Source organism: Oncorhynchus nerka, linkage group LG23 (assembly GCF_034236695.1).
Source record: "Oncorhynchus nerka isolate Pitt River linkage group LG23, Oner_Uvic_2.0, whole genome shotgun sequence".
NCBI classification, from domain to species: domain Eukaryota; kingdom Metazoa; phylum Chordata; class Actinopteri; order Salmoniformes; family Salmonidae; genus Oncorhynchus; species Oncorhynchus nerka.
Genome location: NC_088418.1, coordinates 54,454,723 through 54,478,847, shown reverse-complemented (window position 1 = coordinate 54,478,847; position 24,125 = coordinate 54,454,723). Strand labels below are relative to the sequence as shown.

Here is a 24,125-nt window from a genome sequence, read left to right as displayed (position 1 = left end):
GCAAGCACCATGGTCTGCACCATTGACTACATAGTCAGTCTGCAGCGTGCTAATTTTTTCCTGAGGATTATTACGAAAATCCTTTAAATAAATGTTGGTGGGAGGAGCTTCAGGAGGATGGGTTCATTGTAATGGATGGAATGGAATAAATGGGACAGAGTCAAACATGTGGTTTCCATATGTTTGATGTGTTTGATACCGTTCCTTTCATTCCATTCCAGCCATTACAATTAGCCCATCCTCCTATAGCTCCTGTCACCAGCCTCCACTAATGTTGACTTTATCCACAATTGATTTCCTTCTAATTTTTTATCATATTAGCTACAATTATGTATCAAATCATTTAAAATATTAACATTTGAGAAAAAATTTCAGTGAGAAGTCCATGCTTGACAGCTTTATTTAAGTTAATACAAGCATTCAGAAAGTATTCATACCCCTTGACTCATTCCACATTATGTTGTGTTACAGCCTGAATTCAAAATGGATTAAATATATGTTTTTCTCTCATCTACGCACAATACCCCATAAAGAAAAAGTGAAAACATGTTTTTATAAATGTTTGCAAATGCATTGAAAATGAAATACAGAAATATCTAATTTAAGTATTCATACCCCTGAGTCAATACATGTTAAAAATAGCACAGTTTCCATTCTGGTTCTGACTCATTCTGGATTCTTTCCTTCTACAGCACAGTGAATGACTGTCTGCCATCTGGAAGTGTCTGCCTTTGGCAATGATTACAGCTGTGAGTCTTTCTGGGTAAGTCTCTAAGAGCTTTGCACACCTGGATTGTCAATATTTGCGAAATATTATTTTTAACATTCTTTATGCTCTGTCAAGTTGGTTGTTGATCATTGCTAGACAGCCATTTTCAAGTCTTGCCATAGATTTTTCAAGCTGATTTAAGTCAGAACTGTAACTAGGCCACTCAGGAACATTACATGTCATCTTGGTAAGCAACTCCAGTGTATATTTGGCCTTGTGTTTTTTATACCTGTGCTTAACAATATTTTGTTTATTTTTTATCCTAAAAAGCTCCCTAGTCCTTGCCAATGACAGGCATACCACAACATGATGCAGACACCACCATGCTTGACAATATGTATAGTCCTCAGAAATGTGTTGTGTTGGATTTGCCCCAAACATAACACTTTGTATTCAGGACATAATGTTAATTTCTTTGCAACATTCTTTGCAGTTTTACTTTAGTGCCTTATTGCAAACAGGATGTATGTTTTTATAATATTTGTATTAGTATTGTGGAGTAACTATAATGTGGATCCATCCTCAGTTTTCTCCTATCACAGCCAGTAAACTCTGTAACAGTTTTAAAGTCACCATTTGCCTCGTGGTGAAATACCTGAGCGGTTTCCTTCCTAGCCGGCAACTGAGTTAAAAAGGATGCCTCTATCTTTGTAGTGACTGGGTGTAATGATACACCATCCAAATTTTAATTAATAACTTCACCATGCTTAAAGAGATATTCAACATCTGCTTTTTTATATTTACCCATCTACCAATAGGTTCCCTTTTGTGCGAGGCATTGGAAAACCTCCCTGGTCTTTGTGGAATCTGTGTTTGAAATGCACTGCTCGACTGAGTGACCTTACATATAATTGTATGTGTGTGATATAGAGATTAGGTAGTCATTAAAAAACAATGTTAAACACTATTATTGCACACAGTCCATGGAACTTGTTAAGCAAATGTTTACTCCTGAACTTATTTAGGCTTACCTATACAAAGGGGTTGAATACTTCCTTTGAAGTACTATTTAAGTATTTTTGGGGGGTATCTGTACTTTATAATTTATATTTTTGACTACTTTTACTTATACTTCACTAGATTCCTGAAGAAAATAATGTACTTTTTACTCTTTACATTTTCCCTAAGACCCAAAAGTACTCATTACGTTTTGAGTGCTTAGCAGGACAGGAAAATTGTCCAATTCAGGCACTTATCAAGAGAACATCCCTGGTCATCCCTACTGCCTCTGATCTGGCGGACTCACTAAACAAACACAAATGCTTCATTTGTAAATGATGTTTGAGTGTAAAAGAAAATGGTGGCGTCTGGTTTGCCTAATATAAGGAATTTGAAATTAGTTATACTTTTACTTTTGATACGTAAGTACATTTGTGTACAAGTGACTTTCACTTTTACTTGAGTCATTTAGGTATCTTTACTTTTACTCAAGTATGACAATTGGGTACTTTTCCCACCACTGTTTATTAGATATTTTACAAATGTATCCACTGCACTCACTCGTTTTTGTTAATATATACCCCTAACTTAACGTAGCAGGCATGATATACAGTGCCAGTCGTGTCTGTTCGTCACTCGTGTTACTGGTGGGTGAGACCGGAAGTAAACATCATGTGACGTTGAAAATCAGCTGATCCAGCGTAGACGTCTTTAGTCACGATTACAACGATTAATCCATACATTCCTGGCTGTATTTCACTGGTATTTAATGAATTGATTGATACATCGCACTAAAGGATTTACAATATTGAAAACCATGTTGCATTTATTGTATTTAAATCACGGTGTATATATTTTATTCAAGGAAACAAGATACTAGACTGCTGCAACCATGGCGCTCAGCGATGCCGACGTTCAGAAGCAGGTACATTGCAATTACAGCCTTTTAACCTTAATCCAACTTCTGCTATATTAAGGCATTTTTCCTTTCCAATTATAAATGTTTGCAACTGTATATTTGTAAGGAGCATAATTGTGATTGTATTATGCCAAGGTTGTCCTTGAAAATAAATCAGAAATACTTCTACTAAAATACAATCACAATGTCTAGCATAATTAGGATGTTTAATTGTTAATACATTTAATTGAGACATCTAATTGCACAATACATTTACTCAGTGCTGTATTTGTGAGGTAGAGATGCAATATATGGTCACATGATGGTAAAACCCATGGTCAGCGGAGGAACTTGAGTGATCCTGGGTGTCTTGTCTCACCAACCCTTCTCATGCACTGTATATAAAGTAGAATAGATTAGGAGGCTTCATAATTACATTTCCCTCTGTAGTTTATGGTTTAGAAACAAGTTTTGTTAGATGAAAATTATGAAACAGAAATGTAAGCTATATACATTCCACACAACATGGTGGAACCAAAAGAGAAGTTAATTCATGTACAGAGCAATGAAGCTTTCTAAGTCTGCCTCTTGACTCTCTTCATTATGAAACATGACTTGGAAAGCATGCCTAATGTGGTGAGTCTTTATACTGTCAAATCATCTCTAATTCACACTGTTCTATGCCCCTGTATAGATCAAACACATGATGGCCTTCATTGAGCAGGAGGCCAATGAGAAGGCAGAAGAAATTGATGCCAAGGTACAGTGCTTATTCACAAGTGACTGGCATAGTTCAGCACATACACATTGTGTGTTTTCAGCAAACACAAACTCAAAAGATTTGCATAGGCACGTTCAACTGAAATAAGAAAGCATGATCACTCCCCTAAGACATGAGAATTTACTGAATTAAAGCAATAATTTTAGTACCTTTTATCAGTTCTACTGGTTCAATGCTTCTTAAAATGTATCCTCATAAAGACAGGGCCTTCTAATTTCATACTCTGAGTGACAAGTGTCTCCCCCTGCAGGCGGAAGAGGAGTTCAACATCGAGAAGGGCCGTCTGGTGCAGACCCAGAGGTTGAAGATCATGGAGTATTACGAGAAGAAAGAGAAGCAGATCGAGCAGCAGAAGAAAATGTTTGTCACTCTTTTTCTTTACAGCTCAGGCAGTGTTGCTGCTGGTCTCTCAGCTCCCTCAGAGACTTCCTCAATCTCTTCTTTCTCTGATGAGGAATTTGTCTGACACACAACTTCCTTTTTTAAGTATTCTAAATTTGAAGTCACATTCAGCAGCTCATTCATTGTAACAAGCACAGTATATGTTACAGTAGCTATAACTTACAACTGCTTGGACTTGTGATGTGGTCCTGTGCCACAGGTTTACTTACCTCTCTTCCTCTGTAGTCAAATGTCTAACCTAATGAACCAGGCTCGTCTGAAGGTATTAAAGGCTCGCGACGACATGATTTCAGTAAGTTTAATTTGTCTTGGCTGGAATATTGTTTTGTTCAAACACAGCCACAGAGGCATGATGTTCTGCTACAGCAATGCATTCCATGTAAATAATAGGCTAACCCTCAGTGTGTCCTCAGGAAATGTTGAGCGAGGCGCGTCAACGGCTGGCCAACGTAGCCAAGGACCCAGCCAGGTACCCAGCACTGATGGACGGGCTGGTTCTGCAGGTGAGGCCTTTTTTGTAATAATGCAATACTTGTCCTTGACACCGTTTTAGTGTTTTATTGGGTTTCCCATTAGCTATTGCTAAAGCAGCAACTACTCTTCCTGGGGTCCACACAGAACATAAAACATGACATAATACAGAACATAAATCGTCAAGTACAGCTCAAGGAGAACGACATGCATGTAAAATAAGACCAATAGAGCACAACGCTGAGAGAAACAGAAAGAACTATTACTCTAGGCCTACATTCACGTTACATTTTACATTCAGTAGCGTCTATCAGTTACACTCATGCAAACATGTCAGTATGCATTTACATAGGCCTGCATGTTGTTTAGGTCAAAGGCATTGTGCGGTGAGTTTCACTTTATTTGATGCAAATGTTTTGAATGTGTCTGTCGCTCTGTTTAATATTAGGGTTTCTATCAGCTTCTTGAGACCAAAGTGACCATCCGCTGTCGTAAACAGGACCTGCAGGTGCTTCAGGTTCGAATGATCCTTTTCACTTGGTAACAGTTCAATGTTGTTCAAGTGTATTTCCTTTTATACCGGGTTGATGCATGATTTATATGTTGTATCGCTATTCAGGCGGCTATCCAGAAGACTATTCCCGTCTATAAAGCAGCAGTGAAGAACAATATTGAGGTTCGCATCGACCAGGACAACTTCCTGTCTCCAGACATGTAAGAGGACAGTCCCTTGTCTCAATGTTAACCCATTCATTTAAAATAGGTTTTACTTTGAATTAGTATTGATTGATTAACACGTAATTGAAAATAATTGTCTTCTGTGGTCTTTCTAAGGTGTAAGTCAAGGGTTCATGAGTTAATTCAAAGATGTTTGTGTGTCTCTTTCAGTTCTGGAGGTATTGAAATCTACAATGCTGATGGGAAGATCAAGGTGTCCAACACCCTAGAGAGCAGACTGGACCTCATGGCTCAGCAGGTAAGGGCACAGGGACAGTCTCACAGGAACTATAGTGGCACTATGAACAGCTAGCACATCTAGTTCATTGACAGTTGTCCTATATAAACAACCAACAGTGTGAATATCCTCGCATAAAGCTATCGGCAAACCAAGATTCCTTAGATGAATACGCTGTGTGAAGTTTTGCACATGATTGTACTGCAAATTCTCAGATATAGTTTGGCCCTGTTTTTCATGAGGTTCAGCTTGGCACTAATCCAGTGTCTGTCTTTCTGCTCAGATGATGCCTGAGATTCGAGTGGCTCTCTTTGGTCAGAACCAGAACCGCAAGTTTTTGGACTGAGTGTCTCCATCCATCGTCTTGAAGGAGTTATTTATTTCTGTTGTGTGAAAATTATCATTCCTGTCTGTGAGAAGAATTTTAAAAAACTCAGTTAAAAATGGAAAAGACACCATTTTGTTGTTTTGTCATGTATTGTTGTATTTCTTTGCATCTTGGGACAGTATAAAAGTTGAACTTCATTGCAGATGTGAGTAGGAGGAGCAACTTTTGCACAGTGGTAATGGATCTGCTGCTCCACTTGGGATCTTGGTTTACACACCGCAGTCATCTTTATTATGATTGGCTGGACAGTAATCATTTCAGTCTGATTGGATCAGGCTGCATGAGAGAAATAGAGTACCACAGTATGAGTCATAATTCCCATAAAACCTAGCAGTCAAACAAGGAAATGGTTCCAATGGTTTTTTCACCATACATTTTTCCCATAGGGGATTTTTAGAAACACTCCAAATAAGGGCTGTGTTTCATGTAGGCTTACCTTGGCGTGCGTTTTTATAACTGTGTAAATCTCTCTAGGACAAGGTGACTTGAATTAACCTAAAAAAAAAAAAAATCAAATGTGGCTATAATAAAGAACTACAAATGCCATGATTTTTTTTATTTTTTTATTTTTATTTCACCTTTATTTAACCAGGTAAGCAAGTTGAGAACAAGTTCTCATTTACAATTGCGACCTGGCCAAGATAAAGCAAAGCAGTTCGACACATACAACGACACAGAGTTACACATGGAGTAAAACAAACATACAGTCAATAATACAGTAAAAAAACAAAACAAAAAAAACAAGTCTATATACAATGTGAGCAAATTAGGTGAGAAGGGATGTAAAGGCAAAAAAGGCCATGGTGGCAAAGTAAATACAATATAGCAAGTAAAACACTGGAATGGTAGTATTGCAATGGAAGAATGTGCAAAGTAGAAATAAAAATAATGGGGTGCAAAGGAGCAAAATAAATAAATAAATTAAATACAGTTGGGAAAGAGGTAGTTGTTTGGGCTAAATTATAGGTGGGCTATGTACAGGTGCAGTAATCTGTAAGATGCTCTGACAGTTGGTGCTTAAAGCTAGTGAGGGAGATAAGTGTTTCCAATTTAAGAGATTTTTGTAGTTCGTTCCAGTCATTGGCAGCAGAGAACTGGAAGGAGAGGCGGCCAAAGAAAGAATTGGTTTTGGGGGTGACTAGAGATATACCTGCTGGAGCGTGTGCTACAGGTGGGAGATGCTATGGTGACCAGCGAGCTGAGATAAGGGGGACTTTACCTAGCAGGGTCTTGTAGATGACATGGAGCCAGTGGGTTTGGCGACGAGTATGAAGCGAGGGCCAGCCAACGAGAGCGTACAGGTCGCAATGGTGGGTAGTATATGGGGCTTTGGTGACAAAACGGATAGCACTGTGATAGACTGCATCCAATTTGTTGAGTAGGGTATTGGAGGCTATTTTGTAAATGACATCGCCAAAGTCGAGGATTGGTAGGATGGTCAATTTTACAAGGGTATGTTTGGCAGCATGAGTGAAGGATGCTTTGTTGCGAAATAGGAAGCCAATTCTAGATTTAACTTTGGATTGGAGATGTTTGATATGGGTCTGGAAGGAGAGTTTACAGTCTAACCAGACACCTAAGTATTTGTAGTTGTCCACGTATTCTAAGTCAGAGCCGTCCAGAGTAGTGATGTTGGACAGGCGGGTAGGTGCAGGTAGCGATCGGTTGAAGAGCATGCATTTAGTTTTACTTGTATTTAAGAGCAATTGGAGGCCACGGAAGGAGAGTTGTATGGCATTGAAGCTTGCCGATGATGATCGGGACGAGACTGCCGAATCTAGGCAAATGTAAGAATCTCGGATTTGAAAGTAAATAGAGTTGAATATATTGATAAATCACCTTGTCCCAGAAATGTACATGGTTAACAAAACGTCAACCCATGGTAAGCCTCCACAAAATACAGCCCTTATTGTAAGTGTTTCTCAAATTACCTAAGGGGAAAACATGGTGGGGAAATTATTGGAACCATTTCATTGTTTGACCGTTAGGTTTTATGGGTATTATGACAGCTCCACTGTGGGAGTCTGTTGTAGCCAATGCATCTTGTATCGGTTCCTTATTTCATCTAACATCTTCCTCTCTTGAAAAAATATAATAAAACATTGCATAGAGCATTGACTCACCCATCGCTATTTGCTCCCATCTATCACAATTTAAATGAAGTGATGCTGGAAAAACATTGAAGACCAACTATGTCCTTGTTGAATCCAATTAAGTTATTGAAATGTCTTTGCTGTTGTATCATGAAACAAGGAAGGGTCAAAATGTTAAGAGGTTATTGTGAAAATGTTATAAAGATTAAATCGATAGTATCAGTTGCCGGCTCTTTTTTTGACTTACACAGATTTCTCTATCGTACCACATTTTTTTGGTGACAGGAGTTGCACTATAGTCTCTTATTTATTCAAGTGAATCATCCATAGCCCTTCCAGAGAATCTCATGACATGCAACATTTGTGGTCTGCATTCTGCTGACTAGCAACAACCATTAAAGAAGTGGGTATACCACAATGGTATTGTGAGCCCGTCAACTCCGACTAAATAGCATAGTACTGGGGTAGTTTATTGAGAGAGGTTTACACACTTCAGAAGAAGAAAGTGGATAAGGGAAGTGTACAATACTTTCCTTCTGTTGCTTTTCATTTGTAAGTATGCTTTATTAATGTAAACGTTGGTTGCATTCAATTGTTTGATTATCTGAACATTCCTGTTCAGTGCTGTGTTTCATTGTTCTTAGAAATCACATTTTTATTTGCCACATACGTGTTTGGCAGATGATATTGCGAGTGTAGCGAAATGCTTGTGTTTCTAGCTCCAACAGTGCAGTAACATCTAACAATACACACAATCTAAATTTAAGGAATGGAATTAAGAATATATAAATATTTTGATGAGCAATGTCGGAGCAGCATAGATTAAGATGTAGTGAAATAGGATAGAATACAGTGTATACAGTTGAAGTCGGAAGTTTACATATGCCTTAGCCAAATACTTTTAAACTCAGTTTTTCACAATTCCTGACATTTAATCCTAGTAATCATTCCATGACTTAGGTCAGTTAGGATCACCACTTTATTTTAAGAATGTGAAATGTCAGAATAATAATAGAGAGAATTATTTATTTCAGCTTTTATTTCTTTCATCACATTCCCAGTGGGTCAGAAGTTTACATACACTCAATTAGTATTTGGTAGCATTTCCTTTAAATTGTTTAACTTGGGTCAAATGTTTCGGGTTGCCTTCCACAAGCTTACCAAAATAAGTTGGGTGCATTTTGGCCCATTCCTCCTGACAGAGCTGGTGAAACTGAGTCTGGTTTGTAGGCCTCCTTGCTCGCACATGCTTTTTCAGTTCTGCCCACACATTTTCTATGGGATTGAGGTCAGGGCTTTTGAATGGCCACTCCAACACCTTGACTTTGTTGTCCTTAAGCCATTTTGTCACAACTTTGGAAGTATGCTTGGGTTCATTGTCCATTTGGAAGACCCATTTACGACCAAGCTTTAACTTTCTGACTGATGTCTTGAGATGTTGCTTCAATATATCCACATATTTTCCTACCTCATGATGCTATCTATTTTGTGAAGTTACCAGACCCTCCTGCAGCAAAGCACCCCCACAACATGATGCTGCCACCCCTGTGCTTCACAGTTGGGATGGTGTTCTTTGGCTTTTAAGCCTCCCCCTTTTTCCTCCAAACATAATGGTGGTCATTATGGCCAAACAGTTCCATTTTTGTTTCATCAGACCAGAGGACATTTCTCCAAAAAGTACAATCTTTGTCCCCATGTGCAGTTGCAAATCGTAGTCTGGCTTTTTTATGGCGGTTTTGGAGCCGTGGCTTTTTCCTTGCTGAGCGGCCTTTCAGGTTATGTCGTTATAGGACTCATTTTACTGTGGATATAGATAGCTTTGTGCCTGTTTCCTCCAGCATCTTCACAAGGTCCTTTGCTGTTGTTCTGGGATTGATTTGTACTTTTTGCACCAAAGTACCCTCATCTCTAGGAGACAGAATTTTGCAATTCTACAATTTTTTTTCTGAGGTCTTGACTGATTTCTTTTGATTTTCCCATGTTATCAGGCGAAGAGGCACTGAGTTTGAAGGTAGGCCTTGAAATACATCCACAGGTACACCTCCAATTGACTCAAATGATGTCAATTATCGTATCAGAAGCTTCTAAAGCCATGACATAATTTTCTGGAATTTTACAAGCTGTTTAAAGGCACAGTCAATTTAGTGTATGTAAACTTCTGACCCACTGGAACTGTGATACAGTGAATTATAAGTGAAATAATCTGTCTGTAAACAATTGTTGTAAAAATGACTTGTGTCATGCACAAAGTAGATGTTCTAACTGACTTGCCAAAACTATATTTTGTTAACAAGAAATTTGTGGAGTGGTTTAAAAATGAGTTTTAATGATTCCAACCTAATTGTATGTAAACTTCCGGCTTCAACTGTGTATATATATATATGAGATGAGAAATGCAAAATATGTAAAAAAAAAAAATAAAACAATTAAGTGACTGTCATATTCTTTGTTGGAATGCTGGTGAGTTGCCGCCGCTCTGATTTAAAAAAGTTTTCCCCGGCTTTATGTAATAACACAAATTCCTGGGCTAATAATGTAAGAAATAATACATAAACTAAATATTGTAATGTTTCCTAAGAGCATGAAGCACGGCAGCCCTATCCGTTGGTGCTATTTTCTCTTGTAGCATCAGCGTATAGGTTTACAGTAGTACCTTGTGTTCTAAATGACAATTTCTGAAAAAGTCTTTATTCATTGTTGAATAAAATCTAGTATTTAGTTGAATGAGTGGCCTCCTCAAGAAGGATTTCCACAGCCGCTTCTTCCAACCTCCAATGACACTGCAGGACAAGGTGGTTTTGCCCTCTAGAGGGAACTATAACATCACCCTCCAGTTGGCAGTTGTGATGTGCTGTGTTACAGTATGTGACGGGACCCCGGACCCCAGTAAGAGGGAGACGATGTTGCACCAGGAGGCCTCCAGGCAGACAGGAGGCCGCGTGCAGTTGACAGGGGCAGAGCAGCGGCTCGACACACACCTTCACAAGCTAAAAGAACAAGAGATGGCTGCAGCCCAGTTCCCTCCTGCCATTCACTTCTTCAAGGCACGGCCCCTCATCCATAGGAGTCCCATCTTTAGCCTGCTGCGAATGATGCCCAAAGGTAACACAGTAATACAGTCCCACCTCCCTACAAATGTTTTCCATCAATTTATGTATGGTTAGCACATTCTCTATGCTGGGTCACAGGGGCAGCCCTCCAAATCCACAGCTCATCCCTGGTTGATTGGCTGGTGAAGAACATCACATACAGGCCCCATTGTTACATCTGCTTCACATGGGGCAGGTCTGTACGGTTCGTCTTCTCTACCTGGGACTGCCTCTACTGGCAACTGTTGAAGACCTTGAGAGCCAACATGGCGGATCCTACAGACAGTCCACTATATCATCAAAGCCAAGCAATACAAATAGGTGTCTGTGAATGAACACATGTAGTAGCAAAAAGACAACTTTCTTATTCATGGAAGGGTAGTTTGTATTTTTGGATGTTTTTCCAGCTTGATGCAAAACCTCACACTATCCAATGATGATCCAAACACTACCTACCCGAGCCAGGATGCAGTGTGGGAGAGATTTGAGATGGCATTCGTGGCCATAGCTGGGCTGGTCAGCTACTTTCGCAGACCATGAGGGCACTGAAGTGGATGAAAGCATTCTGAATGCCCTACTGTTCAACATCACACGTATTGGGAATGGGTGTTAGGTATGCGTAACTGGCTGTAAGGGAGTCAGATGCAGGAGAGCAGAAGTTGGGCAGCCAGAGGAACCTTTTATTTCGGAGAACAAAACACAAAACACACGGCACTAAGAACACTAAACACAAAATGCGTTGACATAACCCAGCGCAAACCAGTCTAACGTGCACATACACGAAACAACTCCCCACACAGACATGGGGGGAACAGATGGTTATATACATGTCTAATACTGAGGGAATTGAAACCAGGTGTGTAGGAAAACAAGACAAGACAAATGGAAAAATTAAAGGTGGATCGGCGATGGCTATAAAGCCGGTGACATCGACCTCCGAACGCCTCCCGAACAAGGAGAGGAACCAACTTTGGCGGAAGTCGTGACAATGGGTATGCCTTGGCACACCACCCACTGGCAAATCAAATCAAATCAAATTTATTTATATAGCCCTTCGTACATCAGCTGATATCTCAAAGTGCTGTACAGAAACCCAGCCTAAAACCCCAAACAGCAAGCAATGCAGGTGTAGAAGCACGGTGGCTAGGAAAAACTCCCTAGAAAGGCCAAAACCTAGGAAGAAACCTAGAGAGGAACCAGGCTATGTGGGGTGGCCAGTCCTCTTCTGGCTGTGCCGGGTGGAGATTATAACAGAACATGGCCAAGATGTTCAAATGTTCATAAATGACCAGCATGGTCGAATAATAATAAGGCAGAACAGTTGAAACTGGAGCAGCAGTTTCAACTGAGTCATCATGTCAGGTAGTCCTGGGGCATGGTCCTAGGGCTCAGGTCCTCCGAGAGAGAGAAAGAAAGAGAGAATTAGAGAATGCACACTTAGATTCACACAGGACACCGAATAGGACAGGAGAAGTACTCCAGATATAACAAACTGACCCCAGCCCCCCGACACATAAACTACTGCAGCATAAATACTGGAGGCTGAGACAGGAGGGGTCAGGAGACACTGTGGCCCCATCCGAGGACACCCCCGGACAGGGCCAAACAGGAAGGATATAACCCCACCCACTTTGCCAAAGCACAGCCCCCACACCACTAGAGGGATATCTTCAACCACCAACTTACCATCCTGAGACAAGGCTGAGTATAGCCCACAAAGATCTCCGCCACGGCACAACCCAAGGAGGGGGGGCGCCAACCCAGACAGGATGACCACAACAGTGAATCAACCCACTCAGGTGACGCACCCCCTCCAGGGACGGCATGAGAGAGCCCCAGTAAGCCAGTGACTCAGCCCCTGTAATAGGGTTAGAGGCAGAGAATCCCAGTGGAAAGAGGGGAACCGGCCAGGCAGAGACAGCAAGGGCGGTTCGTTGCTCCAGAGCCTTTCCGTTCACCTTCCCACTCCTGGGCCAGACTACACTCAATCATATGACCCACTGAAGAGATGAGTCTTCAGTAAAGACTTAAAGGTTGAGACCGAGTTTGCGTCTCTGACATGGGTAGACAGACCGCTCCATAAAAATGGAGCTCTATAGGAGAAAGCCCTGCCTCCAGCTGTTTGCTTAGAAATTCTAGGGACAATTAGGAGGCCTGCGTCTTGTGACCGTAGCGTACGTGTAGGTATGTACGGCAGGACCAAATCAGAGATATAGGTAGGAGCAAGCCCATGTAATGCTTTGTAGGTTATCAGTAAAACCTTGAAATCAGCCCTTGCTTTGACAGGAAGCCAGTGTAGAGAGGCTAGCACTGGAGTAATATGATCAAATTTTTTGGTTCTAGTCAGGATTCTAGCAGCCGTATTTAGCACTAACTGAAGTTTATTTAGTGCTTTATCCGGGTAGCCGGAAAATAGAGTATTGCAGTAGTCTAACCTAGAAGTGACAAAAGCATGGATTAATTTTTCTGCATCATTTTTGGACAGAAAGTTTCTGATTTTTGCAATGTTACGTAGATGGAAAAAAGCTGTCCTCAAAATGGTCTTGATATGTTCTTCAAAAGAGAGATCAGGGTCCAGAGTAACGCCGAGGTCCTTCACAGTTTTATTTGAGACGACTGTACAACCATTAAGATTAATTGTCAGATTCAACAGAAGATCTCTTTGTTTCTTGGGACCTAGAACAAGCATCTCTGTTTTGTCCGAGTTTAATAGTAGAAAGTTTGCAGCCATCCACTTCCTTATGTCTGAAACACATGCTTCTAGCGAGGGCAATTTTGGGGCTTCACCATGTTTCATTGAAATGTACAGCTGTGTGTCATCCGCATAGCAGTGAAAGTTAACATTATGTTTTCGAATAACATCCCCAAGAGGTAAAATATATAGTGAAAACAATAGTGGTCCTAAAACGGAACCTTGAGGAACACCGAAATTTACAGTTGATTTGTCAGAGGACAAACCATTCACAGAGACAAACTGATATCTTTCCGACAGATAAGACCTAAACCAGGCCAGAACATGTCTGTGTAGACCAATTTGGGTTTCCAATCTCTCCAAAAGAATGTGGTGATCGATGGTATCAAAAGCAGCACTAAGGTCTAGGAGCACGAGGACAGATGCAGAGCCTCGGTCCGATGCCATTAAAATGTCATTTACCACCTTCGCAAGTGCCGTCTCAGTGCTATGATGGGGTCTAAAACCAGACTGAAGCATTTCGTATACATTGTTTGTCTTCAGGAAGGCAGTGAGTTGCTGCGCAACAGCCTTCTCTAAAATTTTTGAGAGGAATGGAAGATTCGATATAGGCCGATAGTTTTTTATATTTTCTGGGTCAAGGTTTGGCTTTTTCAAGAGAGGCTTTATTACTGCCACTTTTAGTGAGTTTGGTACACATCCGGTGGATAGAGAGCCGTTTATTATGTTCAACATAGGAGGGCCAAGCACAGGAAGCAGCTCTTTCAGTAGTTTAGTTGGAATAGGGTCCAGTATGCAGCTTGAAGGTTTAGAGGCCATGATTATTTTCATCATTGCGTCAAGAGATATAGTACTAAAACACTTGAGTGTCTCTCTTGAGCCTAAGGATTCTAAAATACTAAGCAATGATTCTACAAACCTGTGGAGTAAAATAATGGCATCCATATAAAATAGGTGTGTTCCCCGGAACTGGGCCTTGATCTATACAGAGATCCATCTTCAGGTCATTGACCAGCTGTTGATGTTGTGGATACAGATTAAACAATTATAAAAGTGCAAATTCCTATCCTGATAATGAGTTGGAATTATGACCCTGCATCCAATTGAAGAAGTAATTATATGCACCAAACACAGTTGGTGAGGAAATATACAGTGGGGCAAAAAAGTATTTAGTCAGCCACCAATTTTGCAAGTTCTCCCACTTAAAAAGATGAGAGAGGCCTGTAATTTTCATCATAGGTACAGTTCAACTATGACAGACAAAATGAGAAAAAAAAATCCAGAAAATCACATTGTAGTATTTTTTATGAATTTATTTGCAAATTATGGTGGAAAATAAGTATTTGGTCACCTACAAACAAGCAAGATTTCTGGCTTTCACAGACCTGTAACTTCTTCTTTAAGAGGCTCCTCTGTCCTCCACTCGTTAACTGTATTAATGGCACCTGTTTGAACTTGTTATCAGTATAAAAGACAATTTGCACAATTGGTGGCTGACTAAATACATTTTTGCCCCACTGTATCCAGAACAGTAACATTTTAGCATCACTCACAGCTCCATAACCAAGCAAGTCACCCAGGGGGTCTAACATTGGATACACATTGTCCAGATACCACTGGAAGGGTTTGCAGTTCAGACTCTTTCTCAACTTCTTCCTCTCTGAAACATCCCCAATGTCTATGCCATGATCCTGTGGTGAGAAAGAGGAAGATTTGTAAATCAGAAACACAGGCTGTGTGAGCAATCCACCTATTATCCACTTGATGATGGCTTACCGCCATCATTTTACAAAGATCCTATGATCTTTATTACGGCATTGAGTAATAGACCATTCTTATAATATTGACTGTCTAGTCTACTTATTTTCAAACACAAAGCATGCATAACAGCGATGATTGTTATTCCATAGGAGCAGCTGAACAAAACCTACTTTTTGAATGGTCTGTTGTGTACAGTACCTTCAGTGGGAGGTTCCAGGCGATGTTGACATAATGTTTGTATTCATCCATCCAGACCTCAGCCACTCTCAGAGCATTCCTCTTCATTGTAATGCTCAGGTCTGGGAGATCAGGTTTATGGGCCCTCCCGATGTGGGCTATTTTAGAACAAGGTATGACCTCGACACTTCCACCACACAGCCACACCTAGACACACCAAACACCAAGAGACAAGGATGAGTCTATAGATATGGACTGAAGTGTCTAGATGTTGGACGTAGATTGGTTTGTTCAAACTGAACGACTCAAGAACAGAAAGCATTTCTGCAAACACAAGTCTGCTTTGATTTCCAACATTCATTCATAAACTGTAGCAGAGGGGCTTACCCGGATGCCCAGTTCAACATTTTCACCTCCATAGATCTTCATACCACCATCCAGAGCACCAATTTCCCCAAAGAACAGGCGATCAACCACTAGTATGCTCATAATGGAGGGGCTCCTGACAAACATACACAACACATAATGGTCATTTCTAAAATAGGAGATGTGACATTCATTTTAATGAATAGATAACGCAAAATAACAATGCAGGTGTAAATATTAGGTAAGATTTTCCTCCCAAAGCTGTGGTTTCCTTTTCACCTTTTTTTTCTTTTCTTTTTTTAACATTCTTTATCTTTTCTTTTTTAACATTCTTTTCTTTTCTTTTTTACCCCTTTTTCTCCCCAATTTCGTGGTATCAAATTGTTGTCGTAGCTACTATCTTGTCTCATCGCTACAACTCCCGTACGGGCTCGGGAGAGACGAAGGTTGAAAGTCATGCGTCCTCCGATACACAACCCAACCAAGCCGCACTGCTTCTTAACACAGCGCCATCCAACCCGGAAGCCAGCCGCACCAATGTGTCGGAGGATACACCGTGCACCTGGCCACCTTGGTTAGCGCGCACTGCACCCAGCCCGCCACAGGAGTCGCTGGTGCACGATGAGACAAGGACATCCCTACCGACAAAGCCCTCCCTAACCCGGACGACGCTAGGCCAATTGTGCATCGCCCCACGGACCTCCCGGTCGCGGCCGGTTACGACAGAGCCTGGGCGCGAACCCAGGGACTCTGATGGCACAGCTGGCGCTGCAGTACAGCGCCCTTAACCACTGCGCCACCCGGGAGGCCCTTTTCAAACAGACTTGTGAAACAGGACTATCATCCGATGATGAAATCACAAACAACTCACTTTCCTGGCTGTGACTCATCTTTTAGGACATAACATTCAGGTCTGAAGGACTCGTACATACACCACAGGGCCCAGTCAAAGGCGTTTGCATTCGGCCAATAACGTGTGACTGTCAAGTCATCGAAATGGACTTTGTCAAACACCGGCGTCAACACCAACGTGCGGTCCTCCTTTAGCCGAGCTAACAGAGGCTCCGCCCTGTTCACAGAAACACAGAGTGAAAACATTGTGTTAAAGGAGACTCAAAGAAATATCACTGAGTGTCTTTATAATACAGTATAAACCATTCAGACTACCATTCCACGTGGACTTCTATGTGGGCATCCAAGATGGCCACCACGTCTCCTTCAGCTTCCCTTCACCCTGAGAGGAGGTCCTGTGTGAGACCTCTAAAAATACACTTCATCTAGTCCTTGGCCACAATCCTAATCTAACTTTGGTGCAGGTCATGTTGTTCATGGTGCAGGTCAAGTCTCTGGTAAACACAATAAAAAAAGTTTCCAGATAAAAATATGTTATACATTTTGGTAATGTTTAGATTACTCTTACACACTAAATTGATGGGTCATGTGAAGGAAATGCTATAGCCACCCCCCAGCAACATCTAGCTAAGTGGATGGGTCACTATTGTCTAGACATGTACAGTACACATGTTCATGAAATACAATAGATGGCCGTAATCACCTGGATATCTTGATGGGTCATGCAATCATATGGCGAAGTGGAGTCTTTTGTTTAGACATGTAAAAATGTTTAGACATCTTGTTAAATCCTAGATGGCGTAGCAGTCGAACGTGTGTTTGTCTTGTCCCGTGTATAAAGTCTTTCTAGTTTTTTTCCCTATATATTTTAATCTCACATTCCATCTAAGAACTAAATATACTTTCCTGCAACCCACCTCCCCCAATGTGGTACTGATCTGCTATTTTTATACTTTTTAACTGGAACCTCCATTAGCAGCTAGCCACCTAACTAGCCACAAGCTAGTAGTCATTGTTAGCCACTGGTAGCGGTCTTCACCTTTAGCTCGGACACCAGCCAGCTTTAGCTCGGTCAATACCTGCCAGTCTGCACAGCGCGATATCAACCCAGAGCATATCGAAGCATATCAGACTGCTTTTCTCTACCACGTCACTGGATTCCTGCCGCAAGCTCTGGACCATTACACTGGATCATCGTAGCTAGCTAGCTGCAACCAAGTGGCTATTGCTGGCTAACGCCTCTGTCCTGAAGCAAGAACCAGATAACCTTGAACTAGCCTCGAGCTAGGCCTATCTCCCGGCTAGCCGACGAATGTATACCAGCTAACTCTTGGGCTACAATACCTCTTTTGCCAATTAGCCTGGACTCTTTATTGTCGACACCGAGCCCTGCCGATCCATCACGACTGGTTTGCCGACATAATCGTCCGATGTGACTTCAACAGGATTTTCTGTTGCGATGTCGCCGAAGACCCATCTGCTAGCCCCGGTCCGCTAGCTTTCTGAACTCCGTGTCTCCCGCTCGCCTAGCGTAGTAGCGACTACCGAACGGCTCCCTGACATACCTATTGCTGCTCATTGGACCCTATGATCACTTGGCTACACAGCTGATGCTGTTGACCCCAGCCTCAAACTCAGGTCCTGTTTGCACCTAACTGACCCTCTCTGCCCATTCATCGCCATTTACCCGTTGTTATCTTAGCGCTCCGGATCAACACCTGTGATTGCTTTATGCCTCTCTCTAAATCAAATCAAATCAATTTTTATTTGTCACATACACATGGTTAGCAGATGTTAATGCGAGTGTAGCGAAATGCTTGTGCTTCTAGTTCCGACAATGCAGTAATAACCAACAAGTAATCTAGCTAACAATTCCAAAACTACTACCTTATAGACAAGTGTAAGGGGATAAAGAATATGTACATAAATATGTATGAATGAGTGATGGTACAGAGCAGCATAGGCAAGATACAGTAGATGGTATTGAGTACAGTATATACATATGAGATGAGTATGTAAACAAAGTGGCATAGTTAAAGTGGCTAGTGATACATGTATTACATAAAGATGCAGTAGATGATATAGAGTACAGTATATACGAATACATATGAGATGAATAATGTAGGGTATGTAAACATTATATTAGGTAGCATTGTTTAAAGTGGCTAGTGATATATTTTACATAATTTCCCATCAATTCCCATTATTAAAGTGGCTGGAGTTGAGTCAGTGTGTTGGCAGCAGCCACTCAATGTTAGTGGTGGCTGTTTAACAGTCTGATGGCCTTGAGATAGAAGCTGTTTTTCAGTCTCTCCGTCCCAGCTTTGATTCACCTGTACTGACCTCGCTGTCAATATGCCTTGTCTACTGCTTTTTCGGTTAGTTCTTATTGTTTTATTTCACTGTAGAGCCCCCAGTCCCACTCAACATGCCTTAGATAGCTCTTTTGTCCCACCCACCACACATGTGGAGACCTCACAGGGCTTAACTGGTGCCTCCAGAGATGCAACCTCTCTCATTGTCACTCAATGCCTAGGTTTCCTCCACTTTTCTCACACCCTACCATACCCTTGTCCTTACATTGTGCCCTGAATCTATTCTACCACGCCCAGAAATCTGCTCCTTTTATTCTCTGTTCCCAACACACTAGATAACCAGTTCTTATAGCATTTAGCCGTACCTTTATCCTACTCCTCCTCTGTTCCTCTGGTGATGTAGAGGTTAACCCAAGCTCTGTAGCCCCCAGTACTACACCTATTCCCTAGGCACTCTCATTTGTTGACTTTGAAGCCTTGGAAGCCTTTGAAGCCTTGAAGCCTTGGTTTCATGCATGTTAACATCAGAAGCCTCCCTAAGTTTGTTTTATTCACTGCTTTAGCACACTCAGCCAACCCTGATGTCCTAGCCATGTCTGAATCCTGGCTAGGAAGGCCACCAAAAATTGGGAAATGTTCATCCCCAACTACAACATTTTCCATCTAGATAGAACTGCCAAAGGGGGTGGAGTTGCAATCTACTGCAGAGATAGCCTGCAGAGATCTGTCATACTATCCAGGTCTGTGCCCAAACAGTTCAAGCTTCTATTTTTTTTAAATCTACCTTTCCAGAAATAAGTCTCTCACTGTTGCCGCTTGTTATAGACCCTCCTCAGCCCCCAGCTGTGCCCTGGACACCATATGTGAATTGATAGCCCAACCTTCTATCTTCAGAGTTCGTACTGTTAGGTGACCTAAACTGGGATATGCTTAACAGCCCGGCGGTCCTACAATCTAAGCTAGATGCCCTCAATCTCACACAGATTTCAAGGAACCTACAAGTTACAACCCTAAATCCGTAAACATGGGCTCCCTCGTAGATATCATCCTGACCAACTTGCCCTCTAAATACACCTCTGCTGTCTTCAACCAGGATCTCAGCAATCACTGCCTCCTTGCCTGCGTCCGTTATGGGTCCGCGGTCAAACGACCACCCCTCATCACTGTCAAACACTCCCTATAACACTTCAGCTAGCAGGCCATTCTAATCGACCTGGCCCGGGTATCCTGGAAGGATATTGACCTCATCAAGTCAGTAGAGGACGCCTGGATGTTTTTCTTACCATCTGAAATAAGCATGCCCCATTCAAAAAATGTAGGACTAAGAGCAGACATAGCCCTTGGTTCACTCCAGACTTGACCAGCATAAAATACATCCTGTGGTGTACTGCATTAGCATTGAATAACCCCCGCAATATGCAGCTTTTTAGGGAAGTCAGGAACCAACATACAGTCACTTAGGAAAGCAAAGGGTAGCTTTTTCAAACAGACATTTGCATCCTGTAGCACTAATTCCAAAAAGGTTTGGGACACTGTAAAGTCCATGGAGAATAAGAGCACCTCCTCCCAGCTGCCCACTGCACTGAGGCTAGGAAATAATGTCACCAGCGATAAATCTACGATAATCGAGAATTTCATTAAGCATTTTTCTACGGCTGGCCATGCTTTCCACCTGGCTACCCCTACCCCAGCCAGTAGCTCTGCATCCCCCGCAGCAACTTGCCCAAGCCCACCCCTCTTCTCCTTCACCCAAATACAGATAGCTGATGTTCTGAAAGAGCTGCAAAATCTGGATCCCTACATATCAGCTGGGTTAGACAATCTGGACCCTCTTTTAAAAAAATTATCCGCCTACATTTTTGCAACCCCTATTACTAGCCTGTTCAACCTCTCTTTCGTATCGTCTGAGATCCCTAAAGATTGTAAATCTGCCGCGGTCATCCCCCTCTTCAAAGGGGGAGACACTCTAGACCCAAACTGTTACACACCTATATCCATCCTCCCCTGCCATACTAAAGTCTAAGAAAGGCAAGTTAACGAACAGATCACCGATCATTTCGATTCCAACCATACCTTCTCCACTATGCAATCTGGTTTCCGAGCTGGTCATGGGTGCACCTCAGCCACGCTCAAGGTCCTAAAGGATATCATAACCACCATCGATAAAAGACAGTACTGTGCCGCCGTCTTCATCGACCTGGCCAAGGCTTTTGATTCTGTCCATCATCACATTCTAATCGACAGACTCAATAGCCTGGGTTTCTCAAATGACTGCCTCGCCTGGTTCACCAACTACTTCTCAGATAGGGTTCTGTGTGTCAAATTGGAGGGACTGTTGTCTGGACCTCTGGCAGTCTATGGGGGTGCCACAGGGTTCAATTCTCGGGCTGACTCTTTTCTCTGTATATATCAATGATGTCGCTCTTGCTGCTGGTGATTCTCTGATAAACCTCTACGCAGACGACACCGTTCTATATACAGTTGAAGTCGGAAATTTACATACACCTTAGCCAAATACATTTAAACTCAGTTTCCACAATTCCTGACATTTAATCCTAGTAAAAATTCCATGTTTTAGGTCATTTAGGATCACCACTTTATTTTAAGAATGTGAAATGTCAGAATAATAGTAAGGAGAATGATTTTTTCAGCTTTTATTTCTTTCATCAAATTCCCAGTGGGTCAGAAGTTTACAGACACTCAATTAGTATTTGGTAGCATTGCCATTAAATTGCTTAACTTGGGTCAAATGTTTCGGGTAGCCTTCCACAAGCTTCCCCCCAATAAGTTGGGTGCATTTTGGCCCATTCCTCCTGACAGAGCTGGTGTAACCAAGTCAGTTTTTTTTGGTCTCCTTTTCAGTTCTGCCCACAAATTTTCTATGGGATTGAGGTCAGGGCTTTGGAATGGCCACTCCAATACCTTGACTTTGTTGACCGTAAGCCATTTTGCCACAACTTTGGAAGTATGCTTGGGGTCATAGTCCATCTGGAAGACCCATTTGCGGCCAAGCTTTAACTTCCTGACTGATGTCTTGAGATGTTGCTTCATTACATCCACATAATTGTCCCTCCTCATGATGCCATCTATTTTGCGTAGTGCACCAGTCCCTCCTGCAGCAAAGCACCCCCACAACATGATGCTGCCACCGCAATGCTTCACGGTTGGGATGGTGTATTTCGGCTTGCAAGCCTCCCCCTTCTTCCTCCAAACATAACAATGGTCCTTATGGCCAAGCAGTTCTATTTTTGTTTGATCAGACCAGAGGACATTTCTCCGAAAAGTACGATCTTTGTCCCCATGTGCAGTTGAAAACCATAGTATGGCTTTTTTTATGGCGGTTTTGGAGCAGTGGCTTCTTCCTTGCTGAGCGGCCTTTGAGGTTATGTCAATATTGGACTCGTTTTACTGTGGATATAGATACGTTTGTACCTGTTTCCTCCAGCATCTTCACAAGGTCCTTTGCTGTTGTTCTGGGATTGATTTGCACTTTTCGCACCAAAGTACGTTCATCTCGAGGAGATAGAACGCGTCTCCTTCCTGAGCGTTATTATGGCTGCATGGTCCCATGGTGTTTATACTTGCGTACTATTGTTTGTACAGATGAATGTGGTACCTTCAGGCGTTTGGATATTGCTCCCAAGAATGAACCAGACTTGTGGAACTCTACACTTTTTTCCCGAGGTATTGGCTGATTTCTTTTGATTTTCCCATGATGTCAAGCAAAGTTTGAAGGAAGGCCTTGAAATAAATCCACAGGTACACCTCCAATTGACTCAAATTATGTTAATTAGCACATCAGAATCTTCTAAAGCGATGACATCATTTTTTGGAATTTTCCAAGCTGTTTAAAGGTACAGTCAACTTACTGTATGTAAACTTCTGACCCACTGGAATTGTGATACAGTGAATTATAAGTGAAATAATCTGTCTGTAAACAATTGTTGGAAAAATGACTTTTGTCATGCACAAAGTATATGTCCTAACCCACTTGCCAAACTGTAGTTTGTTAACAAGATATTTGTGGAGTGGTTGAAAAAGAGTTTTAATGACTCCAACCCAAGTGTATGTAAACTTCCGACTTTAAAACTAGTTTTAATGAAGCTCGGTGTCATTGTTGGATAGAGACTAAGAGTGAAGAGTAATAGTTGAGCATTTTATTCATATTATGCAATTCAAATTCGTTTTTTCAAATTACAGGAGACGGAAGAGGTATATTATAAATTAATTTCTTGGTTTTAGAACTTTAAGTTGCATAACTTAATTAAGTAAATAAAACAAGTGTACATTTTTTGTATTATTTGTAAACTCAGGTTCCCTTTATCTAATATTTGGTTTTGGTTGAAGATCTGATAATATTCATTATCAAAAATATGCAAAAATAGAGAAGATCTGAAAGGGGGCCAATACTTTTTCACAGCACTTTTAGATGAAGGAGATTGATACCCACCCATCTTCTCCAGCCTCTTGAGCATGTCCTGACCCCTGACCGAGTCATTCTGATGGGCCCTCTGCAGTCTTTCCCCATGAGAATGAACCTCCCGCCTTAATGGATGTGATGTAGAGTATTCCAGCGCCCATGGCCAGCAAAGAAGCCAACCCTCGAACCCAGCTTAGCCTCATCGTCCCTCTGCGTGTAAGCGATCAACATGGGAATACAGATCAGGATTTCCTTCCTCTCTCGCTGAGATCCAGGCTCGCCTGAAAGGAGGCAGGGGTGATGTAATAGAAAGTTCCAAGTGAAGAAAAGAGAGCAGCAGTCGCAGATAGTCAATCAAAAATCTATTTGTTTTATTAAACAGAGAGAGACCTCCAGCACAGACGCAGAGAACATATCTAACTGGCCTGCTCTCGAAACACCCTTGTATCAGGATGAGGCTTGTAGGAAGTCAAAAGGCAGTGACTTTGTCAGCTGCTACAGAATCACAGTGTTTCACACAATACAATAATAATCAGTACATCTTCTGTCCTTGTACCTCCAGTCTGCCGTCAACCATATCAGCAGTTATGAGTTTAATCCATAACATACAGCCTCTAGTCTAGTGACCATCAACCCAAGTGTTACAATCAGAACACTGGAATTCACATGTATGACAACAAACTCTAAATTAAATATATGACCGACCGGCTCGATTCGGTCTTGTGTAGCAAAATTTGAAATTGTGTTTCTTACATTG

The 24,125-nt window shown here is 41.6% G+C and overlaps 2 protein-coding genes and 1 pseudogene across 2 annotated transcripts; 2 read left to right on the top strand and 1 right to left on the bottom strand.

The window, feature by feature from the left end:
- The first annotated feature begins 2,363 nt into the window (after positions 1 to 2,363).
- On the top strand, positions 2,364 to 5,673 carry LOC115133707 (V-type proton ATPase subunit E 1-like). Its single transcript, XM_029667196.2, has 10 exons — positions 2,364 to 2,470; positions 2,574 to 2,633; positions 3,301 to 3,366; positions 3,638 to 3,747; positions 4,015 to 4,081; positions 4,203 to 4,292; positions 4,709 to 4,777; positions 4,880 to 4,974; positions 5,149 to 5,236; positions 5,499 to 5,673. The coding sequence occupies exons 2-10, from the start codon at positions 2,601 to 2,603 to the stop codon at positions 5,559 to 5,561; spliced, it is 681 nt and encodes a 226-aa protein (XP_029523056.1). The 5' UTR covers positions 2,364 to 2,470; positions 2,574 to 2,600; the 3' UTR covers positions 5,562 to 5,673.
- Positions 5,674 to 10,419: 4,746 nt separating this feature from the next.
- On the top strand, positions 10,420 to 11,649 carry LOC135564008 (adenosine deaminase 2-A-like). Its single transcript, XM_065008407.1, has 3 exons — positions 10,420 to 10,798; positions 10,885 to 11,070; positions 11,168 to 11,649. Exons 1-3 carry the CDS (start codon positions 10,420 to 10,422, stop codon positions 11,323 to 11,325), a joined length of 723 nt encoding a protein of 240 aa, XP_064864479.1. The 3' UTR covers positions 11,326 to 11,649.
- On the bottom strand, positions 11,424 to 23,571 carry LOC115133805 (probable polypeptide N-acetylgalactosaminyltransferase 8; annotated as a pseudogene).
- Between the last annotated feature and the right edge of the window lie 554 nt (positions 23,572 to 24,125).